We start from the raw sequence: 19,426 nt of genomic DNA, 5'->3' as shown, positions 1-19,426 counted from the left end.
TTTTAAAAAATAAAAATTATATTTGGGTTTGCACTTAAATACAACTTTTAGAATGGCTTACCTATTCTTCTTATGAAGGACAGAAATTAGTAATATTTCTATTTTTGTGCTTCTCCAATTAAAGGGAAAAAGACATCTTAATAGGTTACTGAGAAAGGTATGCAAATGAAAAAAGAGAGAAAAAAGTAAATGCAATGAAATATAGAAATATAAAAAAGATTATAATAATCAAGTTGAATAAGGTTGTGCTAATTAGACTATTTTTAACATATTTAGGTAGACCAGGGTAAATATTACCTGCTAAATCAATGTCACTTTTAAAATAATTTAATTTATATACAAAGTTTTATTTTATTTTATTTATGTATTTTTAAAAGTTTATTTGTTTTAGAGAGAGAGAGAGAGAGAGCACACATGAAAGCTGGGGAGGGGCACAGAGAGAGGGAGAGAGAGGATCCCAAGCAGGCTCCATACTGAAAGCAGAGCAGGGATCTATCTCAGGATGCTGTGCAATCATGACTTGAGCCAAAATCAAGAGTCAGATGCTTAACTGACTGAGCTACTCAGGTGCCTACACAGCTTTGTTTTAAAGATAAATTGATAATTGATAGTTTCCCTCTCCTTTAAATAGACACATTGGGTCATTGGTGAGAGGGATATGGAAAACAAATTTTACTATTGATGACTTCTAAGTTTGAGAGGGTGGAGAAAAGAACTACTGAATTAAATCTTCTTCCACCTTTGTTCTTCTTCAGTGCTGACCATTGTTATATGACAGGGCAATGGTGCAGGTTTACATAAACCACCCAATCTATGCATTCAGTGGCATTCTGCACTGATACATGTCTCCCAGAGGTGTGCTGTATCATTCCATAGGTTGTGTTCAGGAGGTATAAAATTTCTGAACACTGAGAGTGTATGGCCTAATTATTAGAGAGTATCAGTTAAATTAAAGTACATATTAAATAGCATACGGATAGAAGTACTGGAATGGGTTGTTCAGATGAGATTGTGCTGTAATGTCTCTTTGGAGTATTTTGAATGCTGCAAAGGTGTATTTTTAAAAGCTCCAAAGGCAATTTTGGGTAAGACTTGCTCTATTGGGGGTCATGCAAAATACCAATCAATGCCACTTCCAAGCTTGCCTTTGCCTGTTAATTTATCCTGGATTCCCAGGTTTTGCTCCTTTAGCTTTGTCTATATAACATGGCATGTTATCTTTGTAATGAGAGGATGAGATAGATCCATTACAGTAAAAGATATGCACTATTAATGAGTTTCTAGCCAGCTATCAAGGTATCATCAAATGTGGTTTATCTTGGTGAATGAAAGTTCGAATGGAAAATTAAGCTCCCATACTGACTGTAGAAGTGCAGTGGATCATTTTGTTCTTTAATGTCACACTTCACTGGACACACTTCACAGAGCAGTGAATCATGCTTAAAACAAGCAGCCTTTACTTTAGCGACAGCAGATAATGCAGCAGAGGTGAATAATAAGTGTTAGCAGTCTTAACTTTCTCTTACAGTGCTTTCTCCCAGGTGCCTGATGGACAATTTACAAAGTACATATGCTATTTTATAGATTGGAACTTGGGATCCCGCCAGTGGCCTGAATATGACAGAAAGTCAAAAAGGAAAGCCAGCCAACATCACAGATTCCTTATCCAATCGTTCTTTGATTGTGACCACCATTTTGGTAAGTATTTGTTTTCCCATTTTTTTTAGATAAATGTAGATAAACATGGAAGTGGATTAAAAATGGCATTATAATTTGAGCAGTAAGGAACAGAATGTAATGTATTTTACAGTTATTTAGCAATTACTGTATAACAGATAAGTCAAGGTTAATTTAGCCAGTTTTTATTATGTTAGTCTTCAATGATGTAACTTGTATTAATGTTTGGGATGTTTATATTGATTAATAATACAACTTTATATATTACTAGAATGCATTACATTTCTACAAAATGAGTTCCTATTGAAGAATTTTCAGTGTTAAGATTTAAAATATACATGGACATGCAGATGTATATGGTTATGTGAGGGGCTACATGTGAACTTTGCTTCTGCTTTCACCTCCTGAAAATATCTTTTAGAGAGCCTGTAATTAATTTTTCAGGATTTTTCCTATTGTATTCCAACCTTGCTTTCAATTGTCTTCATCATGGAAAATCCATCTCCCTAATAAAATTAGGTGACAAGTGCTTTCTTAAACCAGAAAAATTGTCACCAGCAACAGAATTAATACAGATGCGCTGGATATATTTACCGTCCTTATAATGATATATTTTAATTAGATCCTATAGTAATATTTACCTATGCCTACTATGTCATTTGAAATGGGAATTTTAATTTTAGAATAAGCAAGGACCTCTTATTTAAAATTAAGTCATTACTTTCTACCTACAGAATAAGCTTATCCATGCTAATTCTTGTGTCTTCCCAGGTAGTCGATAAGAATGTGAGATTAATGTTCAGAACAAACAAACCACCATAGATTTTAGCATTTATATAATTTCTATATTTGATTTATGGTGGAAAGCAAGCCAGGAGGAATTGATAATGTTGTTCTTTTATTAACAACAAGGGATGTCACATCTTTAGGCATGTCAGAATAAAATAGCTTGGGTTAAAGACTCTTGATAATGAAGCAAAGGTGGTAATAAAGAAATGACACTGATGGAAGTTCATGAGTTTTTTAATCACTCCCTTGCTAAGAACCTCAGTGAATACTGGGTCTCTATCCATCATATCTAAACTTCCTAAGTTCTCTTTATATCTCCCTCTCTTTTCAAAGGTAACTCTCATGCCCACCAACTCACTGGCCTTGTCCTTCAGTTGAAATGCTCTCACAAGATACTAATGCATCTTTTTTCTGCCTGTATGTCCTGGATCTCATTACCTCCTGCTAGGACTATGGCAGTAACCATGAAATTATCCATTTGCTGACAGCCTTTTTCCCTTTGCAATGTACCCTACTCCCCATTGTAATGATCTGTCATTTTCCTTGCTTATAATGCTTTAGTGAATCCATATTGACCATTAAAAAGTGCCTAAAATTTTGGGGCACCTGGGTGGCTCGGTCAGTGGGGCATCTGACTTCGGCTCAGGTCATGATCTCACAGCTTGTGAGTTTGAACCCCACATCGGGCTCTGGGCTGGCAACTCGGAGCCTGGAGCCTGCTTCGGATTCTGTCTCCCTCCCTCTCTCTGACCCTTCCCCACTCACACTCTGTCTCTCTCTCTCAAAAGTAAATAAACATTAAAAAAATTTTTTTTAAAAAGTGCCTAAAATTTTGACCCTATGTTCAAGACGTCCTACAGTCTTGTTTTCTCCCACCTTTCCATCCTCATTTCCTATTATGCCCTTTCAGGAACCCTGTGTTTTAACCTACCTGGGGTAACCAGTTAACCTATTCCCATGATTGTGTTAGCCCTATTCTTTTGTCTGCAATATGTTGCTTGCCATTTCTGAGATTTGATAGTACTTGTCAGTACTTTATATTATTTACGATTAATATTATACCATTCTTTACCTATTTCATGTGTGCAGTATTTCTCCAAACATCACTGAACACTTCTTTGAAGAATAGGATCTATGTCTCCTATTTTTACATCATATATGTCTCTGCAATGCTCATAAAAATTGTTATATAGGGGACATTTGTAGTCTTCAGCAGTTGGCACTTCTTTCTGTGTTCTCCTTGATCCACATATTCCCAGATACGTCACTTACCTTACGGCTCCAAAACTGCTCACTTCTTCACATCTCCCTGTGAGAATCCTATTCATCCTTCCAGACTCATCTCAAATGACAACCACTCCATGAAAATATCTGATCTCTCCATTAAGTTGTGTGTACGTTGTGGGGTGTGGAGGGATGTACACTTTATGTATCATAATACACTATAATGGCAATTATGCACTGGTTTTTTTTTAGAAAATTTGTATATCTGTGTTTCCACTTGAGATGAACATAAAGCCCATGATCAAATTTTATAGTTTTGATATCTCAGTGTCAGAAAAAAAGTGTCCTAGGCATAGCAAGCACTCAAATATTTGTCAAATTAAATTAAGTAAACAGTATTTAATTAAATGGAAAATTAGAAGAAGTAAGCAACTTTTGAATGGTTATACTTAAATATTTTTCAACTGTGAAGGTTATTGCAAACTGCTTGTCCCAACAAAGCAGGTCGATTAAGGTGATCCATATAATTTCTCAGTCTTAATTACTCATGGTTATTTTATAAGAAGTATTCAGACATTTTTCTCAAGCATAAACAATTTTGTGTCTATTGAAACAAGTGGCACTTAATCTTAGCTTTATATTGAAACCAGAAATAAAGCCTTTTAAAAAGTACTTGCACCCAGAACACATTTCATACCTTTTAAAACAGTATCTCTGAGCTTTGGACTTGGGAAATCTTCATTTTTAAAAAATTTCCATAGGTAATTCTGATATATAACAATGATTGAGAACAAACTGCTCAGATCATTACTCTGCATAACTAAGATGCAAGATCAACTATGAAACATACACTAACTTACATTAAAAAATAGGTTTTTGGGGCACCGGGTGGCTCAGTTGGTTAAGCATCTGACTTCCGTCCAGGTCATGATTTCACAGCTCATGGATTCAGTTCTGAGTTGGGCTCTGTGCTGACCCACAGCCTGGATCCTGCTTCAGATTCTGTGTCTCCTTCTCTCTCTGTCCCTCCCCTGCTTGCACTGTCTCTCACTCTCTCTCTCTCTTTCAAAAATAAATAAAGATTAAAAAATAGTTTATTTCTATTTTAGAGTATATCCCTCTATTGGTCTCTAAGTGATTCTGATATTTACTAAAAGGAAAGTCACTTTGTTTTTATATCACTTATTGAAAAAGTTCTTGTTCTGAATAATACTCTGATCATAAGATATCCACAATTGAGAAAATAACATGTTTGAAGAGACCAGTTACCATATTTAGTAAGCATTATGCTTGATAGAATTTACTGATAGTTTATATTTTATAAAGCGGTATGATCATTTGATTTATGTTTGGTAATTTTGTCCTTTTCTCTCTTGGAAAAATCTAAGAGGAGTTTCTGGCTGAGTTGCGAATAATGGTATCTCCCCAAAGAGAAGCTGTGGAGATACCAAATTGAAGTTCACTTCTGCTTCTTGTTCAATATTCTTATTAAGATATGTGCCTTAAGAAAAAACAGTGAGGTATTCTAGGATTTGACATTTTCAGTGTTCTAATCATAATCGCTCCATTTCTCTTGAATTTATTTTTATTTCTTCCTTTATTTAATGAAAATGTACTGAATGATGATTGTGTGAAAGCTTTGTTTGCTGAGCAAAACACATATGGTATTTGCCCTCAGGGAACTTGGAAAATGGTGAAGATTCATAGGGAAGATCACACACACACACACACACACACACACACACACACGTTACCTTATAATTAAGATATAAGAAAAAGATAAGCAGAGTAATGCCTTTTACAGGATACTTCTGAGTTATCCTTGGAGCCAGGAGTGACAGGACAAGTCAGACAGGCCTCCCTGCAGAGAAATAGACAGCAGAGATCTGAAGTCTGAGAAGGAATTAGCAAGGTAGAGAAAAAGGAGTATTATTGGCAGAGGGAATAGCATATGCGAGGGCCCTAAAGCAGGAAAGATCTTGAAAAATTTGCAAAATGGAAAGAAAAACATAATCGCTGGTGCTGGTGCCTTGGTGCCTTCGTCTGCTTCTCAGCTTTATAAAATATGACACAGTCCATTACCAAAAAAACAAAAAACGAAAAACAAAAAACCAACAGACATTTATTGCATGCCTGCTATGTGCTAGCCCCTGTTCAAAGCACTACTCATGTATTTACTCAGTTAATAGTCATAATAACCTTTTTTGATAGCATTATTGCTACTACTTTTACAATTAAGAAAGCTAATGTCTGGATTGCCTAAATAGCCTACTCATGGACACACAGCTAAAAAGTAGAGTAGTGGGGTTTTAACCAATCTGTTTAGGCAACTTGAGCAACCAATACTATGTAATGAAAACTCCATTGGTCAACTACGGAAAAGTCTAGCAACTATAGTTTATGGCCAAAACAACATCTTGATTGAGAGAGTTTTTCCCCTAACGCAGTACTTCTTATCCAGAAATCCTATATATGCTAGAACACTGTTTTGCTATTATGAGTGTGCCCCAAATGGCTAGACATTCCCCACTGTGGAGGCCAAGATTAGATTACACTTGGTTGGGTATCTTGGCCCTCCCATTTCTCTCCTCTTTTAATGTAGCACTCAGTTTTCTTTCAGCCTCTTTAAACCATAATTTCAGATTTTTCTGGGCAATCAAAATAGTGTTGGGGTTTATCTTATTTTTTTCTCTTTAGAATTGAGATGGAGCATCTTGTTTATAAATATCTTTTACTCCCCTTGAACAATATAACCTATGCCCAACACATTGTATGGGTGCAGCATATAATTATATCATGGAATGATTCATTTTAGAAAGCCTTAAACATTTTTAAGTGTTTATTATTTTTTTGTTTAATTTTGAATGAAGACTTAGGATATCCTATAATTTGGAAATTTATGTAACTCCACCTGCAAGACTGGACCTAAAGCTTCGGTCTACTCATACCCTCTTCTTAATATACCTTATATTACCTCTCTGGCCTTTGAATTTCAAGTTCAGTTGCTATTAAAATTCCCTTGCTTCTTCTGTTTTTTGTTATTAATGGAACTAAAAATTTAACCTTAGAATCATGTTTTCATTTATGAGGAGTTTATTTCATAGCAACTGTTAAAACATAAATTCTTAATTACCAAAATGAATAACAAAAATACTCATTTAGAACAAGACATAGAGTGCTCTTAGAGAATAGCGTGTCCTATATCTTCAATTTATAATCTGATCCTTTTGTCCTCACTGCTATGGATCCACTAGCTAGGAGCAGCATCCGGTGACTGAATATTTATTTAACTTCATTTATTTACCACTGAGTTCTTGGTTTTCAGTAGATTTTTTCAGGCCTGTGTAAAAATGTTGAGTGTTTCCCACTGTGCTACTCCTGTATAATAATTGATTTTTGTCCATCAAAAGATTACTAACACTTAAATGCCACTGTACATGTTTTTTCCCTTCACAGCTAGTAGCACTTCAACATGCAAATGACTATGAATTTGGTTACTTTAGAAAAATCACTTCTCTTAAGAAGGTTCTTTCTTCTTGGTTGCTCAATGAATTCAAAAAGTGTGTTTGCATCTGCAACTTAGTCTTATTTTTTAATTTTTTTCCCTATATAACCTCCTGGAAGGTTATATAGTTCAGTATCCAGTTTACTTGCTTAGGCTTGTAAAGCTTTATTGTTACAGCCCACAGATACAGGAGGCTTATCTGGGAGCAAGCTTCCAAGGACAATGGGAAGGTTTCACAGTACAAAAGATGAAGTGACCGAATCATCCCCTAAATGGTGCTGCGGCTTCTGCCATAACATCAACAAAAGCAGATTTCTAGGCTTCAAGTCTACCACTGCAATACATTTTCCCTCTGATTCTTCTCTTCCCATTGTCACAGATGGACTGTCAAGCACGTGGTTCTTCTTTATAAGTTGCTAGCATCCGGGCTTGGAAACCCAGATACTGCAGCTTCACAAAGAAAAAGGTTTTCATTCTTAGCAACCCCTACACCATTTCGAAGCAGTTTGAAACATGTATTGTGGAGATAATAAGATCAAAATAATTTGAGAAAGATATAGTAAATATACACACACAAGTACTACTTGAATGTTAACGTCTGAGATGAGAGTGCCTCATTCAAACTCAGACTCCTCTGACCCTACTCCTGCTACCTACTTGTTGAAAAGCAACCAAACCTTTTCTCACCATGTTGTTTCTTCTCTTTCAGGGTGTCTGCTGGCACTACATTTCTCTTTCTTGCTCATGCTTTAATAGCTCAACGTATTTTACTTCAAATAACTATTAATATTCTCTTAAGCCTCCAGATTAACTAGATAAACATAAAACTATTGGTGGTGGCACCATACAGAAAGAAAGCTGTTTTAATGTGAAATTAGGCATAATTTTTAAAACCCTAGGATCTTAATTTTTAAGCGTTTTGGAAGTGACCAGAACCTCCCTTTTTTAACCACGTAATTTCTCTCACACACATGTGCTTTCTTCATCCTTCTTTATTAAATCTGCTTTAAAAATGCCAACATAATAAAGATTAAGTATTTTTATTTTGTTGTGATATTGTTTTCCATCGCCAACATTATTTTCAGTATTGTGATTTTTTTGAAGCTTATTTTATCATGAACAATGTATTAAGTTTGGTATGGAAGAATGAAGAGAGAAATCTGAATCTCTGGTTCAGCTAAACCACAGCAAATGACATGGAAATGCAGTATTTTTGCTCTAGCTTTCTCATTGTCAAAGATATTATCACAATAGAACCATGTAAACTTATACAATCTAAATTTCAGCTGCATCCTTGATCTGAGCGGATGTTCAGTATCAAACTTAACATGCACCAAACCTCCTCCTTCAATTCAGGCCTTACCACACCTCTTCCAAACTCTGTTCATGTTTCCAGTACTTTTCTATTCATTCAGAGCAGAGGTTTGTTTCTTAGATACCTCAGTCTCTTTAAACCCCATATTCACAATTCAGATAACAAAAAGAGAAAATAAGATGAATTATTTTAAGAGAGTTTAGCAAAAAAGTGAGTCAAGGAACATTCTGAACAAGTGAGAATGGTTTGTTTGTGGGTACTATGGAATGGGACATTTATAGAGTCTGAGTTGAGAGGCATTGTATCAAATGGGAAAGGGAAAAGATGGCAACATTGAAAAATCAAGTATGAGATTTATTGGGGGTGGATTACATGTGGGGCGAAAGAAGTGGAGGAATATGGATGAGGACTTCAGGTTAAAAGTCTAAGAGACGTGGCATTAGCCTTGCCACAGAGCATGATAAGGATGTTGGGAAGGGAGATAATGAGCTCTCTTTAGTCATCTATGAATGGAGATGTTGGCAATAACTTGTGTATAGTCAAATCTTGATTATTCATGTAAGGGGATAATAAATTAGATTCAGAAATGAGATGCAGTTTGGAGATTAGCTAATAGGTGCAGTCTCCTTTCCCATCAAACCTTTTACTGGAAAAGCAGTGAAATGGCACACTTGATTGATTTGAGCTTGAGGTTTATTTTTTTTCTCTTTCTTTTTCACTAAGGAATTAAGCTAATGAAATACTTAATGGCCAAAATTGATACAAAAATGGTAAAAACCAAAATTTCCCATCTAAACTGATAATTCAGTCGATGGGAGGAATTAAATAGCAGATCAGTATTTACTTAAATATAAATGATAATCACTAAGCCAAATCCTCTGAAATCAATATTACCCTAAATTAGTATCTTTCCTGAAATATTTTTAACAGCACAACTAGCAAAACTCTGTTTTTCTTAAGTTAACTTCAACATATTACCTTCTTATTATTTCTATAGCTATTTCTGTAGATATACAGTTAAAAAAACTTTTCTTGGAATGACAGTTATGGCCAATAAAGACTTGGATATTTTGGGCATTGCATAAATTTTTGGTAGTTACTCTTTTGAAAATAGGTAAACACAGTTTGCTGCAAATAAGAACATAGTGATTGTGCCTACAGTTGTGCACTAAAGAATTTGTGTGTGTATTGTGAGAATGAGTTATTAAAAAGAATGTCTTGGGGGGCCTGGGTGGCTCAGCTGGTCAAGCATCTGCCTCTTGATTTTGGCTCAGGTCATGATCTCATGGTTTCTTTGATTGAGCCCTTTGTTGGGCTCTGTGCTGACCATGTGAGCCTGCTTGGGATTCTCTTTCTCCTGCTCTCTCTCCCCTTCCTCACTCATGCTTACTCTGTCTCTCTCAAAATAAACATTAAAAAAAAAAAATAGAAGAAGAATGTCTTTGCTTAGTAACCTTGCAAAACAAAATCAGAGAAAGGAAAGGAAACTTTGTAGATTGTTTCAGATTGCACTTAAATTCTGAAAAACAAAAAAAAGGTAAAAGGTAAATAATAAACATGGTTTACTAAAGTTATTAAGGTAAATTTTTGCTCTACAGGCCTGCTACACTATTGTGTTGGTGTTTTAAAACGTAAGTTCCAGATTATAATACTTATTTATTTTCTATCCAGGAAGTTTATGTGAAAGTGCCTTTTAAAATTTTTGTTTTCAATGTTTATGTATTTTTGAGAGAGAGAGAAATAGACTGTGAGCAGGGGAGGGGTAAAGAGAGAGGGAGACACAGAATCTGAAGCAGGCTCTAGGCTCTGAGCTGTCAGCACAGAGCCCGATTTGGGCTCGAACTCACAAACTGTAAGATCATGACCTGAGCCCAAATCGGACACTTAACTGACTAAGTCACCCAGGCACCCAAAAAGTCCCTTTAATAACATCTTGAGATATTGAAATGTGGCGTGTTTTCCAGTCAAGAGAACAATACATAAGCACATGTGGAGATTCTCTCATTGGTAGTTTTTGGTCCTAACAAACCAGTCATCCTTAGTATTGTCTTTTCTTAAAAATATAAGTTGTTCTGATTGTAGCTGCTAGGTTTTGTTCACTTTTTCTCCTGGTATTCTCACTTCCAATTATGATAACCTGTAGTGCACTACAGGCTTCTGACAAGAATGCTAATTAGGGATGGCAGCATTATGGTGAATAGAAGGAATTTGAAAGACCAGGACTCAGACAATGGCAAGACCTTTCTTAGCTCTATGACAGTAAAAGCACAACAGTTGGAATGGCAGAGCCTAAAGAAAGAAATCAAGAACACTGCCCTGTCAGTGGAGTAATAACAATCAACTGTGCTGTTATTTGTGCTTATCTCCTGCTTATATTTTTTGGTCATTTCTTGTGACTGTGAATTGGAAAATATTTTTAGTTTGTCCAGTTAAGTTTCTACATATTTTTCCAACATTTAGAGTCATATAAATCACTAAAATATAATTAAATACTAGTAGTTGAGTTTATGGGAAACTAATTCCCTTAAATATATTATCCATTTCCATTTTTAAGATTGAAGTTTACTATAGACATTGATGAAATTTCCTTAATTTAGCTAACAAAAAAATAACAATACTATTTTAGATTGAATAAAATGTAGTTTGGACAGTGGTGGTAAAGAAGTGAGATTAAAGGCTTGAAATTGCCTGCAGGCTTTGGATAAGTATAGGAAGTTATCAAACCAAATAGTCATTGATCTTTACAAATGCTAATGATACTAGATTCTTGTTAAATGTCATCAGGTTTAAAAATACCATTTTAAATGAATGTAAATGAATGCCTTATAAATGAATCACATATATAATATAACAGTCTCCACTTCTGAATTTTTTTTAAATACTTTATAAAATATGGTCAACTAAATAAGCACTTAAATATATTTTATTTCATAATGTTGGTAGGGAATTCTTTTATTTTTTAATCAACTTCTAATTATGAGATTCAGTTTCTTTCATCCTCATTAACAAAAATTAGCTAATTAAAAATGAGGCTCTCTAAGATTTCTCACCATCATAATAAAAATTTCCATGAAATCTTCTTAAATAACAACTATATATATATATATATATATATATATATCAACATATGTGTATATATATATATATATATATATATCAACTATATATATATATGTGTGTATATATATATATAGGAAGCAATTTAGGGTAAATATAATAACTATTTTCAGAGAAAAAAATGCAAACTTTTAAGTTAGAGCATAAGAATATCACTTTTTTATTCTGCTAGGAGGTATTAGACCATGGTTTGGCTTCTCACCTGCTAGAGGCTTGGCACCCCTATACCAGCTGTCCTGCAGGACATTAGGGCTGGACAGTTGCTGTAGAAGGGCTACCTACAGGGTCCCCAAGTCAGATCTAAAGAAGAACAGAAGCTGAAGGAATAAAGCCTAACATTTCCCTTTGTTAAAAGCCTGGTTTAAGCTTACCCTCTATTGTTCATCTTTAATTTACTCTGTCAGTACTGAGTTCCTTTTCTAAATTCTGGTGTTGCTTTTATAGCGTAAATTATTAGAACTGTCTGCAAATTTGTAATCAAAGTACTCATGAGATGTCTATAATGAAGCTGTCTTCATCAACATTATAAAAGATATACTTCCTCTTAACTTTCCAATAAAATTCTCGAGAAGATTCAGGAAAAGAAAATCAACATAAAAACAACAAAGCCATAGTGATATTATAATCTCAAGGTAAAAGGAGACACAGGCCATAATTGCAGTAGAATATCCATCAAATAAAATTTATGGTTACATATTGCTGATTATTTTCTAAAATAGCATGTTGTGCACCTTACTTATGAGTTTGTGGAAATATTTCTATGTTTAAGAGATCTATAATTCATTGTCTTTAGTCATTTAGATATTTAATCGTACATTGTATAGATAGCTATAATTTCATCTTTTTTTTCGCTAATTTTTAATTCCTTTTGTTTTATTTTTATTTGTATTCAGTGAGAACTTCATTCCCTGAGACTGTTTTCCTTATTTTAATGGTCTTTTCTTTTCTTGTTATTATATGAGAATAGATTTATTCTCAAGAGGACTTTTTATACCTAGTTTTCAAGTTAATTATTTTTCTTTTTTTTTTTTAATTTTTTTAACCTTTATTGATTTTTGAGACAGAGAGAGAAAGCATGAACGGGGGAGGTTCAGAGAGAGATGGAGACACAGAATCTGAAACAGGCTCCAGACTCTGAGCTGGCAGCACAGAGCCCGACGCGGGGCTCGAACTCACGGACTGTGAGATCATGACCTGAGCCAAAGTCGGACGCTCAACCGACTGAGCCACCCAGGCGCCCCTCAAATTAATTATTTTTCAATAAAAGCCATTAAGTATTTTTGAATACATTGGACATCTATACAGGTTATCATTAATTTTTCTAGTTACACTTATTATTCTGATGAATATATTAATAAATTTCTGAATGGTAATCATGGTCATATTCTGGAAATAAGCTATTACTGGTTATAACTAAAACGCATTTCAATGGACAGCTATGTATTGTTTGTTCTATTATTTTTAGGTATATTCAGTAGTGAATACTCCATCGTTACAACATATAACTATTTTCTTGGCTTTTTTTTTTTTTGTCAGTATTATGCTAACTTCATTTAAGAAGAAGGGAACTCATTTCTCAGCATTTGCTGTGCTCTTAAGTAGCCTGTGTATCATGAAATCATTTGTTTTATATTAGGTTAAAAATAAAAGTTCCACACTATTTAGATATGTTCTGGAAAGATTTCTGAAATACTATAATTTCTTTTATGGTTATTGACCTTTTCATTTTATTACTTTTTTTGAGTCACTATTACGTCATACATTGATACCATAGCATACCATAATTTGAAGGTATTCAAATTTATTAACATAGATTTTCACATAATGTCATCATGTAAGTTTTATAATCTACCTACTGAGTTCCTTTCTCATGTACAATTCTGTGTTTTAATTTTTTTTCTTAGATTTGATTAAAAGAAATTTTATCAATGTTGCTTTTACTAAAAGATGTTTATATCCTATTCATTGCTTCACTTATTTTTTTCTATTTCCTTATTTTCCTCCTTCCGCTTTTTTGTGTTGTTTAGTTGTCAGTTTTCTAGCTTTTTATTATATTAATGTTCCATTTACTTTGTTTTTAATTATTTAATGAAAAATTCATACAGGCTGAATTTTTCTCTGAAAAGAGCTTTGAAGATGATTCTTCTTCCTCCTCCTTCTCCTTCTCTTCCTTCTCCTTTTTTCCTCCTGTTCCTCCTCCTCGTTCTTGTTCTTCTTCTTCTTCTTCTTCTTCTTCTTCTTCTTCTTCTTCTTCTTCTTCTTCTTCTCCTTCTCCTTCTCCTTCTCCTTCTCCTTTTCCTTCTTCACCTTCTATTCCTCCTTCTTCTTGTTAAATGAAAATAGCATAGCTTTATGGTTAACGGAACACCATGGAGTCAAACAGAATCTTCATCTCTCAAACTACACAGGGCTTAGAAATTCAGGTACTAGTCATTATATAATGCTTTAAATAATATGCTTTCTGAAAATTCTTTTTAGATTTATTTATTTATTTATTTATTATTTATTTATTATTTATTTATTTATTTATTATTTATTTTTGAGAAAGAGAGAGAGAGAGAGCAGGAGAGGGGCAGAGGGAGAGTGAGAGGGAGAGAGAGACTCTTAAGCAGATTGTATGCCCAGTTCAGAGCCCAACACAGGGCCCAACATGGGACTCTATCTCACCAGCATAAGATCGTGACCTGAGCTAAAATCAAGAGTTGGGTGCTTAATGTATTGAGCCATCCAGATGCCCAGGAAAACTCTTTTTAAATTTTACACACTTCTTTAACTGTATTGAGAGAAATTTAGACTTAACTTAGATTTACTGAATGTACTATTTATAGTTTTTATAAATGTCAACTTTGCCATTCTTTGGGCTATTCTTTGGTGTCAGAAAATACTTTTTCCTTTTTTTTTTTTAATGAATAGTGTATGTATGGTAACTTTCAGTCTTTTCATAAATTACATGGAAAAATGGCTAAAATATAAAATTCTTATTTTTCAAGAGTTTTTCCTTGAAAACACTTATTATTTTTTTCATTGGTATAATCCTCCTTTTCTGGTTACCCAGTTTTATTTTCCAAAATTAAATGCTTACAAAACTATTTCTTCCTTTACCTTTGTGATTGATTTTTATATATTTATTTTGGCCAGGGTGGGCCTAGGTAAAATTTTTTTAAATCAATTTACGGCTTTCTATGAAAATACCACTAATTTCATCTTTAAATGTTCTTACCAAGCTTCAGAAAGCTTCTCTTCATAGGCACCGGATTACATACAGATTTCTTTTATGTCTTTGGAGGCATACCTTGAAGCCATGTGCTCTGTTCAAACTGGCCTTCTTCTGCCTTCGGCTGTTACCCAGCTATCATTCTGAGACTTCCCTTTACTGTAATCCTGACAATTTTGTTTGCCTTTCTCCTTTACTGGAGACCCATTTCCTGGATCCTAGGACTTTTTAAAATTATTATTAGTTTTTAATTTGTTAGAGTGTAAGCGATAATGGCATCCTGAGGAAGGTCACATGAGAGGCAAACATTTTAGACCTTGTATATTGAAAAACATTACTTCCTATGTACAGAATTATATGTTGAATTCTTTGGATGGCATGGCTCCATTTGTCTTCTCTTGTTACAGTTCTTCAGATGTTCATGGTTGTTCTGATTCCTGATCCTTCATATGTGGACTGTATTTTTCTTTCCTACAGACAATTTTAGGATCATCTTGTTATTTCAGAAGTTGGAAATTTTGCTAATGATATGATAGGGGGTGTGGAACTTTTTAAAATTGGCTTTATTGAACATTTTCTAGAGTATAGATCTGTGCTTTTCAGTTATAGTAGCTAATAGCCACACATGGCTATTGAACATTTGAAATTTAGCTAGATTGAATATAGATATGCTGTTAGAACAGAATAAACACTTGCTTTCAAAGATTTGATATTAAAAAGGAATAAAAGTATCTCAATTTGATATTGATTGTATATTGAAATATAATATTTTGGATATATTAGGATAAATAAAATATATTATTAAAATTAACTTTATCTTTTACTTTAACTCTTTTTTTTTAAGTTTGTTTATTTAATTTGAGAGAGAGCAAGCACAAGCAGGGGAGGAACAGAGAAAAGGAGAGACAGAATCCCAGGCAGGCTCTGTGCCATCAGCACACAGCCCGATGTGGGGCTTGAACTTACAAACTGTGAGATCATGACCTGAGCTAAGATCAAGAGTCGCATGCTTAACCAACTGAGCCACCCAAGCACCCCAACTTTTTTTTTAATGTGGCTACTAGAAAATTTTAAATTACACATGTGGCTCCTATTTGTAGCTTGCATTATGTTTCTATTCAACAGCACTTGTCCAGAATTTTGCTGGGATCATTCAATCTGGAAATACATATTCTTTGGTTAAGATATTTCAAAATATTATTTATTTAATAATATCCTCTGTGCCTTTTTCTCATTGTCTCTCTCCCTCTGCATGTCCGTTAACTGGTTATTAGATATTTCAGCACCATGAAAATACTAGACAGTTTTTGGTTTTTTGTTTAAATGTTAATGCCCAGGTTCCATACCCAGACATTCTAATTTACTTGATGAGCTCCTGACATTAGTATAGTTTGAAATCTCCTCAGATGATTTTAATAATTCTCTAATTTTCTCATGTAATTTCACCTTGTTGTTTATTAAATTCTATTTTCAGAAAGAGTTCCTCAACTTTGTCTTCTAGTCCATCAATTGTTTATATTTTTAAAAATTTTTTAAGTTTATTTATTTATTTTAAGACAGAGACAGTGCAAGTGGGGAGGCACAGAGAGGGAGAGAGAGAATATACCAAGCAGGCTCCATGCTGCCAATGCAGAGCCCGATGCAGGGCTTGAACTCATGAAACCACAAGATCATGACCTGAGTTGAAACCAAGAGTTGGACGCTTAACTGACTGAATCACCCAGGCACCCTTCAACTGTTTATATTTTTAAGATAATTTTTAGGGCAGTTTAGGTTCATCGCAAAATTGAGAGGAAGGTACAGAGATATCCTATATATCCTCTACCTTCTCACATGCTTAGCCTCCCGCATTATCAACATCCCCCACCGGAGTGGTGCATTGGTTACAATTGATGAAACTACACTCACACATCATAATCACCCAAATAGTTTATATTTCGATTCACTCTTGGTGTTACATATTCTGTGGGTTTGGACAAATGTATAATGACATATATCTACCATCAGGGGTATCATATAAAGTATTTTCAATGCCCTGAAAATCCTCTGTGCTTTGTCTCTTAACCCCCCTACCCAATGCCTGGCAACCATTGATCTTTTTATTGTCCCCATAGTTTTGTCTTTTCCAGAATGTCATGTATTTGGAATCATGCAGTATATAGCCTTTTCAGATTGGCTTCTTTCACTTACAAAATTCACTTAAGATTCTTCCATATCTTTTATGGCTTGGTAACTCATTTCTTTTTAGTGCACTTTATTTATGTTTACTTTCACTTTTAATTTTTAAAAGCTTTCATACATTCTGGTTTTTCTTAGTAGCATTGATTTATTATATTTGCTTTTTTGAAGTTTTTGTCTACCCCTTATATTGTTTCTTTATCTGTGTTTTTATTTTTCTGTTTTGTTTCTATCTTGATGTTAGAGGCTTCACTCAAATGTCCATTCACACTTTAAAGTAAGGCACCATAGATGGATCTGACCTTCCATCTGGAAGGTCTAACAAATACTTAAATCTATGTATCTATTCTCTTTGTTGCGTAAGTTCTGAAAGGAATCCTACAGCCTGGCAGCTAGCATTCTCAATTAAGAAGGGAGAACTTACTTTTTACTGATGTAAACTTTTTAAAAATTAATTACTTAATTAATTGATTAAATTTATTTGTTTATTTTTCCATGTTTATTTTTGAGAAAGAGAGACAGAATACAAGCAGGGGATGGGCAGAGAGAGAGGGAGGCACAGAATCCAAAGCAAGCTCCAGTCTCTGAGCTGTTGGCACAGAGCCTGATGTGGGACTGGAACTCATGAAATGTGAGATCATGACCTGAGCCGAAGAGACACTTAACTGACTGAGCCACCCAGGCACCCCTGACTGATGTAAACTTCAATTTATTCCTCTAGATTTTAACATGGTTCCTAATTTCTCTGAATCCAGAGTCACTTAGACTCAAATTCTCCTTTAGTTTTCTGCAAGGGTCTGGGTATGAGAGGATGAATAGTTTTCTAGAAATGTATTGGGAATTTATCTATTTTTCTTCTAGTTGGTACAGGATATGAATCTCTGAGCAAGGGCTTTTCATGGAGAACAGACTAAAACATTTTTCCAGCTGCCTCCAGGAGACAAAGACTGCTTGGTTTCCTGTTCCTTACATTTAATGTCAATTCTTTCAAAATGATAGGTGGAGTTTCTTCATCAATTGCATTATAACTCTGTATATTGTCAATAATTAAACTTAAAAAGGTCATGAGTTCCAGTTGAATGGGTAGAACAACTTCACCACCCTCCCCTGCCAGTCAACACACTAATACAATGACCAAAGAGTGGTGTCACCTATGTCTAACAAGAAAGCAGACTGAATTTTGGATCTACAGTTTTCCATTGCAAGAAGTCATTCTTCTTTTTCAACTAGAATTCATTACAACATCCAGCCCTTGTTTTTCACTCTGCTTGACAACTTATTTCTTTAGAGCTAAATATAACATGCTTTCTTTCTTAAGTAGAAGGAAGCCATTTTTGATGATGATTATGCCTTTGCTCCAGTGTTTTTACAACATACCAACAATGTCAGTTATCCTTCACACATATTTTCTGTATACTTCTGATTCCATGCCCTCAACTTTTGGCAAGATTCTATTATTCTTACTGTTCACTGTTGTGAGCTTTTCCATTTTGCCCATAGCCTCAGAACTACTTTGGTAAAGAGCTAGGAGAGGCAGTGCCAGTGTTTGCTTTTCACAAATCCTTGAGCTATAATAACTATAAGTAATCCACTACAGTTAGAGCACAGAGAATGTGGAAGGGAAGTGATGGATGAAGGTGAGCAGGCAGGCAACAGAATAAAAGAGTAGAAGTTTTGTAGGTCTTATTTTAATCTACTTATGATGGGGCAATTTTGAAAGATTTTAAGTACTTAAATATTATCAAGACAGGACTTTTAAAAATCTTAGAATTGGAGATAGAATTGTAGTTCATGAGATAAGATTTGGTGAGAACAAGCAGGAGCATATTACGAGAGTGAGAGCTGATAAAGTCCAAACTGTGGCAATATCTGAAGGGTTGGCTATCAATCACAATATATACAGAGTAGAGAATGGAAGATCTATAGTAACAGTTTACAAACTGGAGTTTAAGAAGAGGTCAGAGGTTAGGAAGACTTTTATTTTTCTGATAAACATTGCTGGAACCATTATTGGTGTAAAAAAGCAGAATTGGAGTAATAAAAGATGAATTTAATTTTAAATATATTTAAATTTCATGTGGTATATTTATCTGGTTGACAGTTAGATATGTAGTCCCATAGCTGAAGAATGATCTGGGCTGGAAATGAGATTTGGAGTTATCAAACTAGATGGAAGTTGGCATCATGAATATAGGTGATATTGTCAACTTAGACAGCACATGCGTATTTTCAGTGATCTACACCATTGCATATTTCTTTCCTTTCCTGGTATTTCTATGGATTCTCTTCTAAAACTTGCTACATTCTTTCTGGTTTAACAAATAACTATAAATTCAGGTCTACACAGGAAGATAAGAAAAAAAAACACACTGTCTTTTGAGTCAGGTTCAAGAATCATTTATCCGTT

General features: G+C 34.3%; 1 protein-coding gene across 4 annotated transcripts in view; it reads left to right on the top strand.

Moving 5' to 3' along the window:
* Positions 1-19,426, top strand: part of GRIK2 (glutamate ionotropic receptor kainate type subunit 2) — a 648,818-nt gene that overhangs the window by 399,568 nt on the left and 229,824 nt on the right. For all 4 annotated transcript variants that reach the window (XM_027057188.2, XM_027057189.2, XM_027057193.2 and 1 more), the window contains exon 9: positions 1,585-1,698. In XM_027057188.2, coding sequence (XP_026912989.1) covers positions 1,585-1,698 — 114 coding nt within the window. The remainder of the gene's footprint in view (positions 1-1,584; positions 1,699-19,426) is intronic.

Source organism: Acinonyx jubatus, chromosome B2 (genome assembly GCF_027475565.1).
Source record: "Acinonyx jubatus isolate Ajub_Pintada_27869175 chromosome B2, VMU_Ajub_asm_v1.0, whole genome shotgun sequence".
In the NCBI taxonomy this organism is placed as follows: Eukaryota; Metazoa; Chordata; class Mammalia; order Carnivora; family Felidae; genus Acinonyx; species Acinonyx jubatus.
The sequence above is the reverse complement of the archived record's forward strand: the minus strand, read 5'-3'. Positions and strand labels throughout refer to the sequence as shown.